The following is a 22,229-nucleotide window of genomic DNA, read 5'->3' as shown; positions in this document are numbered from 1 at the left end:
ACACAAGTGGCAATTTGGTGGCTACGAACAGGTCCGTTACGCCCGGTGAAATCATCTACGGGGAGAATAAGAAGGGCCCTCTTTTCCAGTTAACAAAAGCAATGTCTGCTGTCAGGCCAGCCAATACTGGTAGCTCAACATCCTATAAAGAGGAATCGTTAACGGCAGCACAACATCACTCGGGCCTACATCAAAATGCGACCTCAGATTTTGTCATGGTCTGGTCGCATTATGCCGCAATTCCACAAACGTTTATGAATAAAATAGAGACCTTCCTGCAGTTAAATCCAGGGAAACACGTTGTATTTTTATGTGGAAGCAGTGGATGTATAGATCAAATAGACGGCAAGTCGTGGAAACGCGTAACAGTACTTCGTTTACTGTTATCTGAGTTAACTCGGGGCACACCAATGGACGATTTTATTTCTAAATCCGCCATTCTGAAATTGCTCATGGGTCGTAAATTTATGGCAGTCGTACATGAAATAAGTGTTTTACTTGCACTGTGGAGATTTGGTGGACTTTACATAGATATAAGAAGAATAGTGCCGTCATATTTACCAGATGAATATTTCACGGGGCAATGGATGTCCACTGAAGGTATCTTTTTCGTATCCAGGTTAGAACGACATTCGTTGTTCGTCAAAAATGCTATGGTCGAGATTCAGTTGGCCTACAACAGTCGCAGTAGAAGTCGAATCCAAAATTGGGACACTGCTTCAGTATTACTGAAGTCAAAAGTTCTAAGCCAGGTAGATAAGAGACAGATTGAAAAGGGCGGTACAGATTCTGTTATCCCTTTTTTGCAAGAAGAACTCTTTGGGATCCTAAGTTTTGACCATCGAGTGAAGGTGGCGAGGGACATCAACGTTGGCGACGAGATTCAAACGCTAGCAGGGCTACAGTTTCTTCCCTTTGTGGACTTATTTGTGGACAGGGATACCTGGGACGTCACAAGTGTAGTAAAATCCCTTGCACAGAGGGAGAATACTGACAATTTTTGGGAAGAAAACACTAAAAGAGAAACTCATGGAAAGGCAACAAATTGGTCTTTGTACATGACCCGAAATACAGCAGGTAATGACATATCTAAAACAAGCGACACCAAAGATCAGTTTAGAAGAGGGTCTATTGTTTCTAACAAAACCAATAATCTCAAAAAAGCAATCACAATATTTCTAAATGGATGGTATAACGCTGGCAACATGATGTGGCCACCAAAAGTTAATCTAAACCCTTTGATTTTATCGATGTATTTTGGATCAGGTTTCTGGAAGAAATTACTTAATGAGCCGGGCAGAAATTACCTTCGAAATCATGGCCCTGTGGGTGCTCGTGATGAGGGCACTTTTAATTTCTTAAAATCCCAAAATTTTTCAGTATATAAATCGGGCTGTTTGACACTTTTAATGCGCAATCCAAATCCAACCATTAAAAGAGAGGGCATATTTGTCGTTGATGTGAACAAACTCGCTGTAGAATTAATTGTTCCATATCAAATACGAAAATCAGCGATAAACGTCACCCATAACTTGCCCAGTTCGAAGAAATTTGATAGATTAACACGCTACGAAGCTGCAAAAAGTTTGATGGAAAGATATTCACGCGCAAAATTAGTTATAACCTCGCGCATCCATTGCGCACTTCCTTGCGTTGCCATGGGAATTCCAGTAGTTTTTGTGGAAACTGACGTCCTACCTGGAGGTGGAGGGCGTCGAGCTGAGGGCTTAACAGAACTTTTTCACACAGTTACTGTCGACCTTAGGATGAAAACCTACAGAGGCCTTGACAACTTTAATTGGGACAATCCGAAAATGAACCCAAATCGTGAAATCTACATGCGCTTTCGCGCCACCTTGTGGTACGAGATAAGAAAATCCCGCGCTTTACGAGAAACTGCGATAACATTTGGGATTGCACCCTTTAAAACATTCAGGCAGTTAAACAAAAATAAAACAACTGAATCGGTGTTCTTTCAAGTGTACACAACGAAGAATCAGACAAAGCGGAACCGCCGTTCACTCGAGAGTATATTTTACCACCATCCAAATGCGAAAGTGCGCATTCTAAGCAATGCTTTGACACAAAAGGCGTTTTCTGAGTTCAATGAAGCAGGTTTTCAAGTAGAGGTCGAAAACTATACTCTTGAAAACTTACTAAGGCGCATTGAAAATCTGGAACCAGACACCTTTGCAGGTCGCTCGAAAGCGTTTTTGAAAAGAATGCCTGTTATTTCAAAAGGACCATATTGGTATAGCCACGAAACTGACTTGATAAGGTTGCTATTGTTATATTTGTACGGTGGCGTTTACATGGACACTGACGTCATTTTAGTAAAGAGTTTAAAAGTTTTAAATAATGTTACTGCATGGGAAAACAGAAAAAAGTCCGTGTTAAATGGCGCTGTTATAAAATTTGATAAGCACAATCCATTTCTCCGTGAGTGTATTAAAGAATACCTCCTTAACTATAAGCAGAGCGATTGGGCGGCAAATGGACCGCATCTTCTCACCCGCGTGGCGAGAAAGCATAGCACGTGGGTGTGTGACGTCAACAGTTTTGAAGATGTATCGAAAGACGAGTCATGCATTGTCAGACGTATGTATCGGCAATCGTTTTATCCTATTGAGTACAATCGTGTTATTCGAAAATGTTTTCTTGATAAAAGCAAAGTAAACGAAGAGTCCTTTGCTGTGCATCTATATAACAAATTGTCGAAAGCGTATGGGAACGCTACCAAGCCTGGGACGCTCTGCCGTTACCTTCTGAACAATTTTTGCGTATTCTGTGGAGATTTTGTTTAAACCGTCTATAATGCTTGCATGATAGAAGCAAACGGCAAAATAATGGAGGCCTGTAATATAAAATCTGCGTGGTATTACCTAACAATATAAATATTAATGATGATGGTGTATATAATTTCCAGTTCACGATTCACGTGAGATATTCACTTATTCATCTAAAAAGATTTGCACAAAAGATTTACAATAATAAAACTCAAGCAGTAAAAAAAGCACGCTTGGTTTAAGAAGACTGGTGGAATGCGGAATCTCTACATGTTATCATGAAAATTATGAATAAAGTGGCGGAATACAGAATGTTCACACTTTATTGTTGTAATTCTTCTCAGTTTTAATAATTGTTTATTGACCCCGTGTGTCTACTATGTGAATGACCACGTTGCACATTATGCTATAAATTGCAGCAATCATAGTCAAAACATGGCAGCATTTTACGTCCATTTTAAAGATCTGCGTATTTTTATCTTTTAAGTAAAACTATCACAATTTTTGTTCTTATCGTCTCTGTAACTGCAATAGTTTTTCTCTTTAAAACTAAACGTTGACGTATTTTTTTCGACCTTAAAAATGCCAGCTTTTTTGGCGAACAACTAAAACACCATTGATTTCAGTGTACAAATGAAAAGTATATTTATAGTTGCTATATATAAGAAGAAAGGAAGAAATTATTTGCTCGGTTCAATAATTGTTAGGTGTTGGTGGCGAGAGAGGGAGTCACCCTGTGTTGCTCGAGCAGTAACACCTTGACAACCGAGCGGCGCGATAAATTGTTAAAATACTGAGATGGATACTTGAGCGATATTTCTCTTTGATCATATAATTTGCAGTATTTTTCCCTTTAAAGTTAACCGATGCAGTATTTTTCTTTTTAATTACACTCTGTCGTATTTTTTCTTTTCGACTTTGAAAATAACATTTCTGGATCAAATGAACCACCATTGCTTTTGATGGGACTGTGAAGTGCTTAAAAGTTAAAGGTTGTAGTATTTTTGCTCTCAAAATACAAATACCATACTTATTTCAAAGTTAAACGGTATGTAGTATGTTTTTTTTTCTTTTTGAAGTTAGGCGTTGTAAAATATTTCTCTTAAAATTTTTTTTCATCAAATTTAAAGTTTATTATTTCTTTTCTTTCGAATTCAAGTAAAAATTTTAATAATGTAAGATACACATTTGCTTTCAATGAAAAAATATCTTTTATTTTATTACTTACTGTGTGATCGATCAACAATCTTAAACTGAAGTTTGTACAGCAAACACAAGCCCGTATATATATGGTGTTTTATATGTCTTAAGGAGCAGTGGAGATACCGTCTTCTAAGACTTTTCTGTTACCGTTAAAGTAAGAGAATGTACAAATGTAAATGTATGAGTATGTAAGAGTACGTGGTGTTACTGAATAATCGGATTTCCCTATTAATATCACTACCGGTGTGGCTGTCCCTGAGGGGTGTGGTGATTCGTGGCGTGTCAGACAATTAAGCTGATTCCACTGATTACACTTTATTGGGACCCCCGCAGAGTTGAACCGACCCAGCCAGTACGATGAGTGAATCTGAAGGCGGTCTTCGAGTTAGGAAAGAAGGGGAAAGGCAGAGAAAGCAGCAGACAGCACTTGATAACAGACCTTCAGCAGTATGCTTGAATGTAGGTCAAATTAATTAAAAACCCATTCAAGACCCCATACTCTCAGGGTTCCTAGCAGGGGCGGATCCAGGATTATTTGAATGGGGGTCTGCGGATCCGAAGCCGAACCTCCCCTCCCGACTTGGCGAAGGGTTAGGGACCCGCCGAAGGACCCTGAAAAAATTTGGTAGGGCCTACTTTGGAGGGCGAACGGTGCCATTTGGTACTGTTTAGAACTATGATCCAGCTATAGTCAAAATTTTAATTATCAAGAAATCGAAGGAGGGGTCAGGACCCCCCTCTAAATCCGCCACTGAAGCCTATTATTATTATTATAATTATTATTATTATTATTATTATTATTATCGGTAAGCACCGAGTAAGCTATTCCTACATGTAGAAGAGAGTCAAACATAATTAGTTTTTTTTTCTTGTTCAACGTGGCGGAGTTTCAGAACATAGAAATGTTTAAAACGGTAGTCCGAGCTGTCAGTGTCAGTAAAAAGGCCTACCACTGGACTCCGTGCGTTTCCCCTTCCTTGTTTAATTTCGAGGGTTCTGATTGATTTTTATTTTCAATTGACCAGTCTTTATTTATTTATTTATTATTTTTTTTTTTTTTACAAATGTGAACTTTGACGGCATAATCAAATGTGAGTTTCAGTTGATTTTGTATCTTAGGGTGCTTTCCCAGAGATTTAGATCGATCTAAAGATTAAGTTTTAGACCTAACTCCCTAGGCTGGGGGTTCAGGCTGGGGGTTCAGGCAGTCAGCCGAGCGGACACCATAGTTAATTACCCCCTTACAGCTTTTAGTAGGCGGGACAGACGCTTAAGCCGGCCAAGCTGACAGTAATCTAGTGAGACTCCACACAGGGATAGATCGATCTAAAAATCTATGGAAATGGGGTGTTAGTTATAGGCCTATATCATTTTCTTTACTTTCGTTTCATTTTGGCCTATCTAGAGGGTCCTATAGGGGAGAGGGATAGGGATAACTGTTCACGAAGAAAAAAATCATCAATTCACAATTCACAGCAAATGAAATTTATTCAAATCTCGTTGAATGCAAGTTTAAAATCGAATCACCGAGTAGGCCTATGATGATTTAGTTTCACGAAGTTCGAAAAATGAAAAGCTGCATACGGATCACACATCTCGGGAGATTAAAAATTGCTCTCACAGACACGCTCGTGCTCACAGATAACAGAAATATACCTATTGACAGGGCCGTAGCCTGAGCAAAATGCCAGGGGGGGGGGGGGGCAGTAAGCAGACACGAGGGGGCGAAGCCCCCGAGGGGTGTGGGGTGTGGGAGGGGGCCTCTTTCTTTATTCATTGAAAATCGTGGATGATAGCCAATCTGAATCATTGTGTTAGGTGCGCTGTACTACTTTTCTAAAGGATAAAATTATTCCGCAGTGGAGAGCTCTGGATTTTTATAATAAATTTGGATATATTATTAATTACAGCTCAAAAGAAGCGAAAACCTTTTACATAAATCTAGTAGAAAGTTGAGTAAAATAAAAAAGCATAATTTGACATTACCTGTGTTCTATTTTTCAAAAGGCGAATGGATATCCGTACCTCAAATTGGCGTTCCAAGGCACTTCCGGTGTAAGGCGTACTCCTACAAACACCAAATTTGGAATAAAATTGCAAAAATGTCGAAGCTGAAAAGAGTGATAGAGGATAACGATGAACGAAAAGACCCAGAAATAGATTTGGTGGAAAGAGGAATTATAAATCTTGGAGAAGTTCCTGGTTTGTGTGAGTGCTCTCTCTTTCTCTCTCTCTCTCTCACACACACACACACACACACATGCACCACACACACACGCATGCACAGAGTTGCACACATACGCGTTTCTTTCCGCTTGTTCCCAAATTGACTAGTATATGTACAGGTAAAAACTACTTATTACTCTTCTGCTTCATCAAACAGGTTTGTGTGATAATATTTCTAGGGAGTCCAATTGTTCTTCAAATCATTTAATCATTTTGTTGTAATCTGCATCAGTGACAGTAAAAATATACACATAACTGATTTAATTATTCATTTATTATCCACAGTTAATTTGAAACATCTGACCAGACTTACTCTGAGCCACAACAAAATACTAGGTAAGATTTCCAGGGTAATTAAACAAAATGTTTCAGAAAAATTTGTTTAGCCTTATCACAAAGTTTTCTTTAAGTAACAGTAATTGAAAATATTTGTAAAAGTCATTATTTTAAAAGCACTATTTGCAGCCTTATTTCAATTTATGATTTGTTTCCTCTTGTTCACGTCTTATCTTTGCTTACAATAAGTGTAAACTATGTTACAGTTGTACCTCCCAGTATAGCAGAGCTGGTGAATCTTGAGAATCTCAACTTCTTTAACAATCATATTGAGGAACTGCCAACTTCTATCAGCTCCTTGCCAAAACTTAAATTGTTGAACTTGGCGTAAGTAGATTCTACATTTATGCATTCACTTTTTTGTACAAAATCAAAGATGATGTTAAAAGTATTTGACATTATTTGTATACTAATAGTGCATTGATAAAAGTTTTGTTCTGATAAATATTTCAATGTAGTAGTTTTGTTTTTCAAATATGCCAATCAATACAGCGATCTCTGAACATGGAACATTTTTCAAGCCGTTAAACCACCAAAAAATTTTGATTAAAGCAGTGTCCCAGACAACCTATTAAATAGTCCGATATCACTGCTGTAAAGACAAATAGAACAGATTGTTAATGGATCATTTCATAGTAATATTCCTCAAATAAAACTGATTTCAGAATGAACAGACTGAGCACCTTACCCCGCGGGTTTGGTGCCTTCCCAGTGCTGGAAGTGCTAGATCTGACATACAATAACTTGAACGAAGAAAACCTGCCTTCAAACTTCTTCTGCTTGGGTGAGAAACTGTCAGTAGGAATGATAATAGAGAGCTCAGTGCCATGAAATGATCTTGCTTAAAGATGAAAGTTGAAATTATATTTTGGAAGTATGTATTTTGATACTGTCATTAGAAGGACCGAATATCTTTAAGCTAAAAAATGGTAGCAATATGTCATAATTTCAAAAACAAACTGAACAATGAAAATTTCATTGCCATCTCTCATTTGCTGTAGCTTGTTTTTACAGTTGTTCTTTGTTAATTTTGAAGTTGGGTGTATTTTTTTCAGAGACACTAAGGGTACTCTATTTGAGTGATAATGATTTTGAAGTTTTGCCAGCAGAATTTGGCAGGCTAAAAAATCTGCAAATTGTAAGTGGCTTTTCAATAACATTTCTGAACACATTATGTTTGCAAGGGCCCTTCATGACTTAATTTTCCAGTTAAATTTTTAGATAAAGAAATATTGGCTTTTGAATAGTAATGTTTAGCAGATTGAAAAAAGAAAGTAATTTCAAACAACTTGGTGAGACCAAACATTTTTTTTTTCAGGATTAGAAAAATTCTAGGCAAAGAAAAATATCTCCTTTTCAATTTTCAATCTAAATATAAGGAATCATAGATGAAACCTATGGATACATATTTTTAAAATAATCAGTTCTGCTCAAGTTTTATGAACAATAACTGTACTGTGTTTCCAGCTTGCTCTGAGGGATAATGACCTGACTGCCCTTCCTAAGGAGCTGGGAGAACTGAGCAGACTGAAGGAACTCCACATCCAGGGCAACAGACTTACTGTTCTACCCCCAGAATTAGGTGAGCTGACACATTGTGGAATATAGAAACAAAATGTTGTTATTTTCAGAGCTGAAATTTATAATAATTTTAAATGTGAGAGAGTGACATATTGATAAAGCTAACTACATTAAAATTAATATTGATCACCTTCCCAATCGTTTGAGCCCAATGTTAACTGGCATTTTCCATTCATTCATTCAGATACTTTCTCAAAACTGGTATTTTGGACCTTTAGTGTGTGTATTCAATACTAATTCTTTCCATTGTGTGCCATAATGCTTAATCTAATGTTTGATATCATTTTACCACTAATCTAGGTCAAATGTTGTGAAAATGGCCAGTCCAGGTCATTTTTAAATCTATTACCAATGCCCCACTTTACACTATTAAATTGATCTTAAATTTAATATCATGCACAGGGGAAAAAATATCTTATTGCATTCCATGTATTGATTGCTTGATTATTTTCCCCAGGAAACCTTGATTTAGTTGGTATGAAGCAAGTGTTCAAGGCAGAGAATAATCCTTGGGTACCTCCCATAGCAGATCAGTTCCAAGTGGGCACATCACATGTGTTTGATTATATCAGATCAGACACATACAAATAGTAAGTGTGTGTGTGTGTGTGTGTGTGTGTGTGTGTGTGTGTGTGTGTGTGTGTGTGTGAGAGAGAGAGAGAGAGAGAGAGAGAGAGAGAGAGAGAGAGAGAGATGTTGGAAGGAGAGCAAACATTTTGTGTATTACCTCTCTGACTTCAACAGAGGGGCATTGTAATATATTTAAATGAGTTTAGGACAATCAACTTGTGAATATATTTTAACTTTTTGTGGTTTCATACTTTACAATATGTTAAGTCCGTGTTTAATCCTCGTTTCTGTATATTTTTCTGTAAAGTTTCTTTGATGCCTTGCTGCTTTTTTGTTGTAATATTTCAAAAAGACAAAAAAAACCTTTGATTTCTTAAGACACTGCTATTCTAATTATGCTGTAGAGTGAGGTGATCATCAGTTTATAAGATGCCAAGGTCCTACCCGGTACTTATGTATTTCAAGACATTTGTTGTGATAGTCAGTGTTATATAAGTGCCTATTGCAAGAAGTGTCTTCAGATATGTAAGTTCATCTGCATGTGTATAGTCATATCTTGTAGTGCAACTGCTATGTTGCTGGTATTACTCAGCAAGCAGAGGCAGATGGCTATTTTTTTTTTTTTTTTTTTTTTTTTTTTTTGGGTGGGGGGGTGGGGAGAGGGGTAATGGCATTCATTGCTAAATGAAATTTATTATTTTTTTTATTTTAGGGGGTCAGACCATAAGAGTTACACTCTTACATGAATCAGTTTAGATGAATTATTATGGATCTCTCTTTCTCTCGTGTTTTCATGCATGCGTGTATTTTATTAAATCAAACATGAGTATTAGATTTTGAGGTATACTTTTTAATTTTCTGTCTATTTCCAGTTTATATGGTAGACACATAGCAGCTGGGGCAGCTCCTCCACCAAAGACCAATGACAAGAGCAAGAAAATCAGTCGAATCAAACGCCACTGAGCAGCTGGATGTACTTGTCACTCCCTCTATAGTGCCTGGCAGCCACTTAGTATTATACATATTGAAGGACCAACATCATTAGTGGGCCCTGTCCATTCTCCATCTCTCCCTTTCCCCCCACACAATAAATTGGGACAATAAATTTCCAATATATGCAAAGGAATCTTCAAAAATGGTACATTCATTTATACACTAGGCTATTCTTATTTGTTGGCAGCTGCTGATTTCATGATGGACACTTAAGTAAAAGTGAAAAAAAATTGAAGTAATTTTTGATGATGATGCATATGTTTCTGAAGACTGCCAACTCATTAGCTCACTTATAAATACTCAGCACCTTTCAAGCTCCCAGAAACTAGACATCAAGCCTTCCAAATCTCCATTTCTCTCTGTTTACCCTCTCTGATCTGATTTTACTCTAGTCCCTGACCCATCAATGAATTTTTCCAGTATAGGGTTTGTGCAATAGTCTTTGTTCTTATCTCATCTTTCATTTCATGTAGAATGTATCTTTGTCATATGTATTTTATTTCTGATGTCTCTCTCTCTGTTTCAAGGCCCTGATGGTAGAGCATCCTTTTAGGACAATTTTTAATGGACCAGAAATATGATTGGACACACCAATCAGAACATGGCCAAAATGTTCATTATAGGTCATTGTACTTAAACGCAATCATGTTTATGTAGATAGTTGCTGCTAAGGCAAAATATAGTTTATTTTATACATTACCTCTTATAGCCTCTATAGACATTTGACTGTTTATAATAGTGCCAAATTATAGTGATTAAAGCTTATATGTAATGACATAATGTTAAGAGATAATTTAATACATTAGGTGCTTTCATATATATTCATATGCATGTAAAATTAAAGTAGACAATGTAAAAAAAGTTAACTTGGTTAATGTGCTGATTAAGTCATGAAGGATTTCTGGTAAGATGTCTTAGACCCCATGCCCATAGATTTTAGATCGATCTATCCCTGTGGGGAGTCTCACTAGATTACTGTCAGCTTAGCCAGCTTAAGCATCAGTCCCGCCTACTAAAAGCTGTAAGGGGGTAATTAACTATGGTGCGTGCTCGGCTGACTGCAATTTAGCGTGAACCCCCAGGGAGATAGGTCGATCTAAATCTAAATCTCTGATCGATCTAAATCTCTGGGAATGCACCCTTATGAGTCATTATTAGATGTCCAGATATAATGATAATGAGGCTAACTGGGGGATATATTGCTTGCACTGATCATGTACTGATTTTAACAAAGAGGGAAAGTGATGGGAAATGTGGGTGCATTCTTAATGTGAACTAATTGAAATTATGAGTGGATTTAATGGTCTTACAAGATTATCTAATTGTTTTGGAAGGGATTTAATAATCTCTTTTTAATCCCCCCCCCCAAAGGATGGCCCTCTGTCATAATATATCTGCTTAGCAGATTACAGGTGTGGTATCAACTTTTTCAGGGATAAGCTTAAATCAGAGAGAAGACCTTATTCCATGGGATATTATCCTCTTCCAGATTGACTCATTTTAAATTATATTACTTTTGAATATGCCCATGGTGACAGTGACACTCAGTTTGCACCTCAAATATTGTTAAATTATCCTAGCAAACTGGGTTATCATACTGATATCGGTTGTATCCCTGCTAGTCATATTAACATATTTATTGGAATTCAGCACTTTTTTATGAAAAGTAGAATAGTTTTAAGTATCTTTGAAATATGTTAAGTTAGGTTTTAGTTAACCTGTGTTCAGACTGGACCAACTGAGCCCGAAGATCAGTCTAACTGGTGTCATCAGCGGGCAGAAGGGCACTAACCCCCTTGAGTCAGATGACACCAGTTGGATAAATTTTTCGGGCAGTCTTTCCAGAGTTTAGAATTAATTTTTCCATTACTTTCCTGTCATACAGCACTTAACATATGTATTTCACACACATTACTGAAATGATTCATAGAAATAACTGGAGGTGAAGATTATACACCTTTATTATTATGCAATAAACTTGAGTATATTATTTACTTCCTTTGTTAAATTCTTTGCAGTATACATTCTAAAAAGCTGAGGTGTATATAAACAATAATAATAATAATTTATAGTTTTGAAATTCAAATATGCTCAATAATAGTAACAAGGTAGCATATAAGTTAAAGAAAATGAGAAAATCGGTTAAAGCAATTTGATTCATATCTCAGTTATAAAATCTTTTAAAATACTTCTTAAAATATGCCTTTAATTCCTTTTTAAGAGTCTCGGGGGAGGCTGTACATAAAAGCCAGAGTGCTTTGCATTCACTGGCGTTGCCAGTTCAAAAGAATTGTCCTCGCAAAAGTATTCTATTATGAAGCAAGCACGTGGTGTGTTTTTATAACTTGGTGTTATGAAGTGTCTCCAGAGCATTTTCACCGTGGAAAATAGCAAAACGGTTTTACCGTTTGAGATGAGGACGCCCGTTTTCTTTTTATATTCATATTAAGGTCCTAGACGTCAAATGCTCTCCATTAAAAAAAACATTGCAGAAAAAAGGACAAACCTTCATTTTTTTCGTATATTTTAAATATACTTTTCCTTGTATCGCAATGTTTGAACAGTGATCAACTGGTCCAGTCTTACTTTTAGTGTACCCCCAGTTTGGTCTGGCAAGACGTTTAAGTAGTAAATATTGCACATAAATTCGAAACTGTGCTTTCAAAAGCAAGAAATCTTTACAATTATTGCCATTATAATAATCATTACTGTGGTCAGTGTGACAATTATTAAATAGTGCCACCGGTTTATATCAGTACCCTCCATTAAATGTCTTATACATGCATTCTAACTATTTAAACTAAATCTCCGCAGAAAATACAAAAATTGTTAAGTAGGTACCGACACAGCGTCCCATACTTTGTGGTCTCCGTATAACTTTTTGAAATCTGATGAAACAAATGCACAGCAAAAGATTCCGAATGCACCGAATGCTGCAGGTCAAGCGTGCTGTTTTTAATGAAACACTTCGTTTTTAATTCATGAAACTCCATCGGGTAAAATGATTGTCGATATAAGCGTCTTACGACGCAAGACTTGTCTTTTTGTACGTCTTCGACGCGGCTAACATTGCACGTCCACGAGGGATATTTTTTCGCCATGCGAGTGAGGAGCAATGGCCCATTCGCTCCCCAGACATTCTGCTGATAGTTATCTAAGAATTCTTTAATACACTCACGGAGGAAAGGATTGTGCTTATTAAACTTGAGAACAGCTCCATTTAGAGTGGACTGGTCTCTGTTTTCCCATGCAGTTACATTATACAAATTCTGTAAACTTTTTACTAAAATAACGTCAGTGTCCATATAAACGCCACCATATAAATACAACAATGCTATCCTTATTAAATCAGTTTCGTGGCTAAACCAAAACGATCCCTTTGAAATAACTGGCAATCTTTTCAAAAACACCTCTGAACGATTTGTAAATGTGCGAGGTTCCAAATTTTGTATTTGCTTTAGTAAGCCTCTCAGAGTATAGTTTCTGACTTGTACATGGAAGCCTGCTTCACTGAAAGCAGAAACCTTTTCTTGTGACAGTGCATTGCTTAAAATGCGCACTTTTGCATTGGGATGGTGGAAAAAAATACTCTCGAGTGAACGTCGATTCCATGGCGTCACTTCAGCCGTTGTGTAAACCTGAAAGAACGTCAACACAGCGCTTTCATTGGGGTTAGATTGACCGAAGGTATTCAAAGGTATTCTCCCAATTGTAATCGCCGTTTCTCGCAACGCTGGGAATTTTCTTACCTCCTGCAACAGGGTTGCGCGGAAGCGCATATTTAAAATACGATTTGGATTCATTTCTGGTTTGTTCCAATTAAAGTTTGCCAACCCTTTGTATGATTGCATCATTTTGTCCACAGTTACTGTATGAAAAAGTTCTGTTAAACCTTCTGATCGATTCCCACCTCCTTCAGATAAGGCCGCCGTTTCCACAAAAACCACTGGAATACCCATGGCAACGCATGGAAGTGCTAAATGGATGCGTGACGTTAACACCAGTTTTGCGCGTGAATATTGTTCCATTAAACGGTGTGCCGTTTCATAGCGTGCTAATCTATCAAATTTTATCGAATTTGACAGGTTATAGGTAACAGTAATCGCTGTTTTTCGTATGTCGTATGGAACAATTAATTCTAAGGCTCTTTGATCAACGTCAACGACAAGGACGTTCTCTTGTTTCACAGTTGGATTACTATTTTGCAACAAAAGTGTCAAACAGGCCGACATGTACACTGAAATATTCTTTTCTCGCAAAACTCTCAATGTGCTCTCATCACGAGCTCCTACAGGGCCATGTTCTGTCAGGTAATATTTGCCTGGCTCAGTAAATAACTTCTTCCAGGAACTTGGTCCAAAAGACATCGATAACATTAAAGGATTAAGATTATCATTTGGAGGCCATATTAGGTCAGCGGCGTTATACCTTGCGTTTAGAAATATGGTAATTGTTTCGTTAACACGCTTTCTGTTTCTACTGTTTTCTGTCACATTGGCAAATATGCCAACATTGTCCGTCTGTGCAGGTGTCTCTATGCACGTGACGTTCCATGTGTCACGGTCCACAAATCGGTCGACAAAAGGTAGAAATTGTAGCGCTGCTAATGTCTGAATCTCATCTTCGGCGCTGATATCTTTTGCTCGATGGTCATGGGTTAATACCCCATAATGGTCACCTCGCAAAAAGTTTGATACAGCTTCCCTAAGGCCCACTTCAATTTTTCTACTTTTTAACTGGCTTAGAACTTTAGAACTCCACAAAATTGAATCAATGTCCATTTTAAAGATTTGGCTTGTATTGTGACCGCTGTAAGCCGACTGAATAACACCCATGGCATTTTTGATGACCTGAGAGCGTCGCTCAAATCTGGATATCGAAAATATACTTTCATTACCCACCCATTCACCTTTGAAATATTCATCTGGTACCTTTGACGTCATTATTGACTGCATATCTATGTACAGTCCACCAAATGTCCACAGTGCGAGCAAAACGCTTACTTCATGCACAAGCACTTGAAATCTACGCCCCATGACCAATTTGAGAATTGCTGATTCAAAAACAAAATTATCTAGAGGGGTACCCTTTGCCAACGCAGGCAACCGTAACCGTAGTACTCTCGCGTGTTCACGTAACTTTTCGTCTATTTGATCCCTGCATTTACTACTGCCACACACAAATACTACATTTCTTTCCGGATTCAACTTGAAAAACGTGTCTATTTTATCCATTAAAGGTTGTGGGATTGCGATGTAGTGCGACCACACCATGAGAAGGTCTGAAGATGTATTAATAATATTTTGATTGGGGAGTAAATGTTGATGTGGTGTTGTTAACGAGTCCTCTTTCATGAATGTTGATACAGGTGATACTGATTCATTAACTGTTGGCATGACGGTTGGCAAAAGGCGTGTAAAACCAAAAAGAGAACCTTGATTTTCGAAATGTGTGATTTCCCCCTTAGTTGAATTTAGGGGTTGCATCTTATTCCCCAAATTGCGACTTGCGTTCACTTTCTCTTTTACTGAAGATGGGACCAAACTGGCGTTGCCAATAGGTGGCGACACTGACGATGTAGCAGTAACTTGCTCTCCAGCTTGGAGGGGGGTTAGAACATTGGAAGTCTTATTCCCCAAATTGCGACTTGCGTTCACTTTCTCTTTTACTGAAGATGGGACCAAACTGGCGTTGCCAATAGGTGGCGACACTGACGATGTAGCAGTAACTTGCTCTCCAGCTTGGAGGGGGGTTGGAACATTGGAAGTCTTATTCCCCAAATTGCGACTTGCGTTCACTTTCTCTTTTACTGAAGATGGGACCAAACTGGCGTTGCCAACAGGTGGCGACACGGACGGTGTAACAGTAACTTGTTCTCCAGTTTGGATGGGGGTTAGTACACCGGCAGTTTTATTCCCCAAATTGCGACTTGCGCTCACTTTCTCTTTTGCTGAATATGGGGTCAAACTGGCGTTACCAATAGATAGCGACAGCGGGATTGTAACAGAAACTTGCTCTCCAGCCCGGTTGGGGGCCTGAACATTCAGTTGGCCACCTAGAATGAAACTAATTTTTGTAGACACTCAAGTATGTCTCAGTCGAGTTGTCAGGACGCTATCACTTCAATGTTCTTTCCTGTAAACTTTTTTTTACAGTATACCTTACAAGTATACCTGTTGACTTCGGGCTGTATTTCTATTTTCCCTCACAAATTGAAGGCCATATGAAAAATGTTCAATGTCTCGAAAGTAGCAACCAAGCTAATTTTACTTCTCTAGTCCTAAGAAACGCATTTCTGTAATAGAAAGTTTGCAGGGAAATTCATTACAGGGTTCTACTATAGGACCTATGGCATGGCAACTCGACTCTTAGGACAGGTGCACCAACCAATATCAACTGATATAAATATTATGCAGATGCAAATGGGGTCACGATGTGAAGGAGGAGTTAACTATAGATGAATAAAATGCAATCATTATTTTTACCTATCCCAGTAGTAACAGATAAAAACAATAAAGCATTTAAGGGAAATTCATAGAACTGTTTTGTATGATTTGATGCAGCGTGTACCATTAAGATAAAAAGGATAGCTGTCCCGGTTGAAGAGAAAAGTCCAAAATCCAAAAAGCTACTTCACCTTTAAAACTCTCACTAAAAATGATGGAATATTCTAATAAAAGAATGTGTTGATTCATGCTTCCCCGTAAATATTTCCAGTTGCGAATATTTCTACATTTTTTTCGAGAAAGTTCAAGGCACATGCATATTTCCAACAGCAATTCTTGATATCTTCACGGTAAACTGAAAATGTTAACGTTCTTCGGGATAAGATGTTAATATATCAAAGTACGATATCCACACGATGCCCACACCAATCGCTTACCTGCATACTGATACATTAATGTGTAAACTAATGATGTAACCCCGAATAGCAGCAGCAGCAGTGCGGTTGTCCACTTCCAGCGTCTACACACTTTGGCCGTCATCTATAAAAGCAAAAGAAAAAAGAAAAAGAAAGCCATGATATGTAGTTACTCCGCGTCAGCGACAGCTCCCCCTTTTTCTGCTAATGAACTTTCCTTTTGAAGAGAGATTTTGACTCCCTTTGTCTCAGGTACTTGTTGTATATTAACTGGACAATATCTCCATATTATATCTCCAGGAACGGCAGCAGCGACAGCACATGCAATCTCCGACCCTTGACAGCAGCGGTCTTCTCAGCGGCCCTTCCACAGCTACTCTCAGCGCTTCTTGACACCAGCAGTCACAACTCAGCAGCTTTCTTCAACCAATGGTTTTTAGTCGATTTTTGTTCCGCTATTTTTTGTTAAATTTAATTAATTGATTAATTAATTAATTAATTAATTAATTATTTAATTATTGCTCTGGTCTCCTTTGATATAACACATTGTCCATTGTCGGTCATCTTGGACTTTGGCCTCAAAAGAGACTGCAATGGGTGAGTTTTTATTTTGGAAATCTTTCCCTAGCTACACAAAAATATCATAACATAATTTATTTGCCATTTAGAATTTTGATTGTGGGGGTTGCTTTTGACAAAATCACTGGGGACAACACTGCTAAATCTGCTGGTTGCAGCCATTTTATTTACAGCATTATCTCTGATCTAATTAGTAATAAGTCTGCTGATCTAATTAACATTATATTCAAGATGTGTATCAAAACTGCTTAAATAAAATTCTCTAAGATTAAAACGTAGCTCGTTGCAAAGATATTATTGATAATATAGAGACTAAACAATTTTACACGAGAACAACTAATAAATTGATATTCTTAAAATTTCTGTTACCCCCTATTGTCATGTAGGCGCAGATTGTGCGAGCTACGAGGTAATCATTTTTATTTTTCAAAGAATTTCGTGGGATAGGTGGAGGTGCGAAAAGTAACACTCGCGTTAAAAGAAAGGTTTTTTTAAACGTCGCTTTCCTATCTCTTTAAGAGAACCTTAAAAGGCCTTTCAATAGTAACAGATAAGCCATTTCTTAATGCAGAATAGATTGTTGCGTATAAATGATAACGTGCCAAGTTACGTAAATACAACTGTCTGGCTTTTTGATTGATAGTCGCTTAAATGTTTACCGACAGAAAAAAATAAATATACAATACTTGGGAAAAAAGCCAAGCGACAAGTGTGGCGAGTGAAATATATTGGTTTACTGGTATCTAACATGGCATAACTAGAATGTAAAAAAAATCACGCAAGACATCGGAAGTTTCATAAATATAATTTTTTAACGCTTATGGCGTGCGAGGACTGGAGTCTACCGGTTAACTTTTCTAAAATTAAAGTTCTGGTGATAATGAAAAATGGTGATGTGTTGATGAAAAATTAATTCCCTAATAGACGCTGAATAGATTCCCCTAGGGGATTACGCAACAAGCATTTAAGTGGATCGGCCATATTTGATCCGCGGACTAGTTAGTCCGCTTTGCTGAATGCGCCCAATGCAGCCGAATGGTGCAGCTTCGTGGTGCAATATCTGGCGGCGGTGTCGCCGCTGTGATCATATAGGTTTTTCTCCAGGAATATATTTAATAGAGCCAGACGACCTTGATTCAACATTTCATTTGTCTTTGAAGGTCAGAGTTATTCCAAGAAAAGAGACCCCAAGTGCACATGATGTGGTTCATCACCATAATGTAAAGCATAAGTCTCTGTAGTTTCTGAAAATCGGTACCAATAATTTTTTTTGGCCCGTTTGTTTTGACACTAAATGAATATCAAAAGTCAAATCCAAAGGCATATTTGAAATCTCAACATATGATTTTCGGTCAAACTTCTGTTATATTTTTTTCCAAAACTCATTCGGTGTGGGAATTATAAAGCATTTAATCTTCAAAAAGGGTGCGCTGCGATGAGCGTCACGCCTAGGCGATTGCGCCGTCAGATACCAAAACCCATGGGGAACAAGCTGAGATTTATGTGACCTAATTCCAAGAGATGGGGACACAGGTCCCTGTGGTTTAGGAGGAGAAGCGGTAACGGTGACTTGTATCCGTCGACAGAACGTGGAGTCGGACTAAAACCCTGAGTACTTATGTCTATAACGCCAGTAAATTATGTTAGAAGTCTTTTACATATACGTTAAAATACATATGAATCGAGCATTGGTTCCCTAAAAAAATATGGACATTTTAAAATGTAATTGTGGATTTACAGGTAGTAGTTATAAACCAGATATTACCATCCATCACTTGAATTTTAAAACATCAACAACAAAAATTCATGAAGATATATTAACCAAAGATATAAATTGACCGAAATCAATTTACACCCAACTTTCGGGGCTCCCCAATGTATCATTATTCAATCAAGCGAATTGGCCATTACAATAATATTGAAATAGAATAGTGAAATAGAATGGGCCCATAATTTGAACTTCGGACCTTTTGCCACATAGATAAGGGAGGTTCCTTTTGTAGCTTATCATAACTGCACCTCCCAAAAATATGGTGACACACTTACTGAAACAAATGGCATTTTATAAATCCAAATCTGGGCGTACAATTAATATTTAGATATAACATTTTTAAAAGTTTCCTTTATATGAAAAACCATGTGAAATAGATGACTGAAAAGCTCATTCCTAATGAAACTATATCGTTCTACCTAAACCGATCCAACTCAGCGGGGAATCTTGCTGAATTCAGTTACATTAACAGATTAATGCATGCTCTTGTTTTCAATTAGGGAAAAGAAAAGCAGATGATTATACGAGTACGTTGGGCACAATAGGAGGCTTTCTGGAGGAGTCGACATACCGAAATGAAAATATTAAATCTGAAGATATCCAAATAGTCTCGGAAAGTTAGCTTACGGGCATTAATTGTCACCCTTCGCCCGAAACTTCTTATTTACTGCTTTACATACATTTTTTTGGGTAATAAATGGATCCTAGGTGCTCAGTGACTACATTAATTAACATTTACACATATATCATCTTACGGGTGACGTCATAATTACGATTTTGCGGTAAAAACTGAGAAATCGGTTTCTCATATTTCTCTTTTACCTGAGCATCCTCTATCACCGTTTTAACGCCAATGTAATGACACCATTTAATACTCCAAAACCTTAAGTCTTAGTTCAGATTTTATCGTTGATAAAGCAAAATGATGCCTTTGTTTAATGAAAATCTGCAATTAGTGGCCCATAACTCCATAACAAAAACTTTTTAACAAAAAAAAAAAAAAAAAAAAAAAAAAAAAAAACTTCAACACTCCTGGTCAACTCTGCCAATTTTCGTGATAAAATCTTATTTAGTGATGACGTACCGCCACATACCGATTGCTATCTCACTACAAAATAGAAAGAGGTTTAATTGACGATTAAAGCTTTGAGTTGCTTATGCTTATACATTGCAACGGAAAAATATAAATGGTGATATTTTATATTTTCGCGGCTTTTTTCAATGTTTTACATTAGCACAAAGATAGATGCATTATTAAATATTTAGATTCAAGCAAAAAACTAATTTCGGTATCTGGATGACAATAAAAGGTTACAGTATCCTTAAAGATGTTCAAATGCCGTAGACTCGACGTCTGCCCGCCATATTATTTATCAGACAGCCAGCAATTTAGGAATACGTTTAGGCCTACATTTAAAAATATAAATTAAATTAAATTAAACATTTTAAATTTAAAAAGACAAATTAAATTAAATGTATTTTTTATATAAAATATATCATGCGTATTTCAATTCAAATGTAAGTTACTGACTTATCTGCCAAAAAGAAAATAGTTGTAAAAAATTAATTTTTAGTGTTACAGCAGTTTTAGATCAATACTCACCTTTCTATTTGTCATCGTGGTTTTGATGTCTTTGGATGAAATTTGTGTCACCGACAGCAATTCGAATATTTGATATTTATGTCCTTGTTTTTGTCAAAAAAAATGTCATAACATAAAATAGAACATATGTGACTAATCACAAAGCTCTTTCCATTTTAATAATCCTCTCATGTTGCTGCATCTTCAATGGTTCCCTTTCTAATTGCATTTGGGAGAGCAAATCTGGTCCCTCCAATAATCATAAACAGATGCCATTTATCATTGTCCATATGGCCTACCAGTACGTGCAGATTTCAAAGTGAAACCATGGGAGTAGAAAATAGTTCACTAGCTGTTACATGTACTGTGCCTCGTTTTTTCCAACCCAGTATGCAAAGTTTCCTGGTGTCAATAATGTATACTAAAATTGCTAATTCTAGTTTTTCGCTTGATTTGTATTATATATGTATTATAAGGCGAATGACATCAGAACCAACCCAAAAAGTCGAGTTGTAGGCGAACTGAATTAACAAATGAAGAGGGAGTGGGTGCGTTATTTGAATGGCAGACGAGGTTACGTAAGGTCTTTTAGTGCTGGCGTTTTTTATCAGCAAAGATAAATGACTCGGTTCAAAACGCAGTTTGACCTGCATTTCGATACGTGTTGTCGATTAGGCCTAAGGAATGTTATTAGCATAAACAAAGTGATTTTTTAAAAAAGAAAATTTATCGCAAAGGTTTATTTGCAAACTGTGTTTTTGTTTTACTCCAAACTTGCAATTTGGTTTGATTTAATGGCAGGTTCCATTTCGTAAATTAGCAAGATCGAGTTACTTTGACAAAAGTTATTGTATTTGTGATGTTTTTAAAAATCTTTTTTGCATGTATTTTGACGATGCTTGCCCAATAAGTGCCAAGAAGTATTAATTTTTGTTTTACTTCAAATTTTCTGAGTGGGACTCTATGCTGAGACAAAATCCTTTAAAAATATGAATTGAAAATCGAATTGTTTTTTGCAAAAGTTCTTATTTATTTGGGGGGGGGGGGGGGGGGAGGCGGGGCGTTTCTTTTGCATGTATTTTTTGCCATGTTCGCATTTTTGTTCATTTCAAATTCAATCTAGCGAAAATATTACATTCTAGAATACGAGCCAGAGTCTAGCTGTGTCCACGACAGCGGAGTAACTACGGAGCCTCAGAAGCTTCGTTGGTAGGCTGTAGATCAAATGGAAACTTTATTCCTTGTCAAAAATAGGGTCAGTTTGGATGTACATGTATATATCTGCAATTACAATCAATAACCCGGAGGCCGTACATATGCATTTCATCCCGCGCAACGCCTGTCCCTGAACATGGTCTTATCATTAACTTTGAAGCACATGATGTATACGAGGTCTTGTTTGAGAAGCCGACCGGGGGCGTTCCTAGATAGATAACTTATTTACTATGAGTTTGTTTTATGCTGAGATTTAGTATAGCTTCACCAAGCTACTAAGATTCATATCTCAGTTATAAAATCTCCTTTAAAAATTTACCGTAAATTCCTTTTCAAAAGTCTCAAAGGAAGCTGTACAGAGAAATAAAAGCCATAGGGCACTGCATACATTAGCCGTTGCTACCTGGCAAATTGTTTTCTTAATCGTTTTTTTACACGCAAATTGTAAATTGTCCTTTCAGAAGCTAAATATCTTTACAATTATTGCCATTATAATTATCATCATTGTGGTCAATGTGACAATTG

The 22,229-nt window shown here is 37.1% G+C and overlaps 2 protein-coding genes across 3 annotated transcripts; both read left to right on the top strand.

Annotated features, from left to right (window-relative positions):
* Window positions 1-196: 196 nt before the first annotated feature.
* Window positions 197-3,041, top strand: LOC147760822 (uncharacterized). The gene has a single exon (XM_087016808.1). The coding sequence runs from the start codon at window positions 216-218 to the stop codon at window positions 2,802-2,804; it is 2,589 nt and encodes an 862-aa protein (XP_086872934.1). The 5' UTR covers window positions 197-215; the 3' UTR covers window positions 2,805-3,041.
* Window positions 3,042-6,004: 2,963 nt separating this feature from the next.
* Window positions 6,005-11,689, top strand: LOC106160061 (ras suppressor protein 1). 2 transcript variants are annotated; one of them, XM_013536572.3, is made up of 8 exons: window positions 6,005-6,197; window positions 6,501-6,551; window positions 6,758-6,878; window positions 7,217-7,335; window positions 7,607-7,689; window positions 8,019-8,133; window positions 8,590-8,722; window positions 9,575-11,689. In XM_013536572.3, exons 1-8 carry the CDS (start codon window positions 6,092-6,094, stop codon window positions 9,663-9,665), a joined length of 819 nt encoding a protein of 272 aa, XP_013392026.1. In that variant the 5' UTR covers window positions 6,005-6,091; the 3' UTR covers window positions 9,666-11,689. The 2 variants fall into 2 exon arrangements, with proteins under 2 accessions (XP_013392026.1, XP_086872944.1); XM_087016818.1 differs by lacking the exon at window positions 6,005-6,197 and adding an exon at window positions 6,230-6,334.
* The last annotated feature ends 10,540 nt before the right edge of the window (window positions 11,690-22,229 follow it).

Source organism: Lingula anatina, chromosome 7, assembly GCF_051362555.1.
Source record: "Lingula anatina isolate TDL-2025a chromosome 7, LinAna3.0, whole genome shotgun sequence".
In the NCBI taxonomy this organism is placed as follows: domain Eukaryota; kingdom Metazoa; phylum Brachiopoda; class Lingulata; order Lingulida; family Lingulidae; genus Lingula; species Lingula anatina.
Note: the sequence above shows the minus strand (reverse complement) of the source record. Positions and strands in the feature narration are given on the sequence as shown.

What these genes read in the sequence shown, in the direction of transcription:
- LOC147760822 (XM_087016808.1), top strand. Translation starts at nt 216, where the DNA reads ATGGTCTGGTCGCATTATGCCGCAATTCCACAAACGTTTATGAATAAA.
- LOC106160061 (XM_013536572.3), top strand. Translation starts at nt 6,092, where the DNA reads ATGTCGAAGCTGAAAAGAGTGATAGAGGATAACGATGAACGAAAAGAC. An exon ending in GAGCCACAACAAAATACTAG is followed by an intron (nt 6,552 to 6,757) that starts GTAAGATTTCCA and finishes ACTATGTTACAG; the next exon opens with TTGTACCTCCCAGTATAGCA. An exon ending in TGTTCTACCCCCAGAATTAG is followed by an intron (nt 8,134 to 8,589) that starts GTGAGCTGACAC and finishes TATTTTCCCCAG; the next exon opens with GAAACCTTGATTTAGTTGGT.